The following is a 453-nucleotide window of genomic DNA, read 5'->3' on the forward strand; positions in this document are numbered from 1 at the left end:
GCAGGCATTTCCCTTTTAGCCTCTCCTGATGGTGGGCCCCTGCTGATGGAAAATGTTGTCTATAACAGGAATGCCAGAAGAAACTGGACCACAAACTGTCTCTGGATGCCTACCTGCTAAAGCCTGTCCAGAGGATCACCAAATACCAACTCATGCTCAAGGTAACTACTAGGTAAAAATATACAGGATGCTGAAGCTGAGCTGTATACTTTACATAATTAAACAGATTTCATCTTTCACTGTCAGCGCTTGTGTGGTGATAGAGATGACACTCGCTAGGCTAGGGTTGTGGCACGAGGATTATAATCTTACTGTCCCCAATGGAAACAGCGTTGCAAGGTGGAGGGTTGGGGGTGTGGCCTTGCCACTTTGCTAATTTGAAAGCCAGAATGTCTCTCTCTTTCTCATGGGTGGGCCAAATTCTCTAAGCGGGCAAAGCAGAGAAAGGGGAGG

General features: G+C 47.0%; 1 protein-coding gene across 1 annotated transcript in view; it reads left to right on the top strand.

Moving 5' to 3' along the window:
* mcf2l2 (MCF.2 cell line derived transforming sequence-like 2) overlaps nucleotides 1-453 on the top strand; it is a 356499-nt gene that overhangs the window by 241677 nt on the left and 114369 nt on the right. Inside the window, exon 20 of the mRNA XM_032511616.1 lies at nucleotides 69-161. Coding sequence (XP_032367507.1) covers nucleotides 69-161 — 93 coding nt within the window. The remainder of the gene's footprint in view (nucleotides 1-68; nucleotides 162-453) is intronic.

This window comes from Etheostoma spectabile, unplaced genomic scaffold, assembly GCF_008692095.1.
Source record: "Etheostoma spectabile isolate EspeVRDwgs_2016 unplaced genomic scaffold, UIUC_Espe_1.0 scaffold395, whole genome shotgun sequence".
NCBI classification, from domain to species: domain Eukaryota; kingdom Metazoa; phylum Chordata; class Actinopteri; order Perciformes; family Percidae; genus Etheostoma; species Etheostoma spectabile.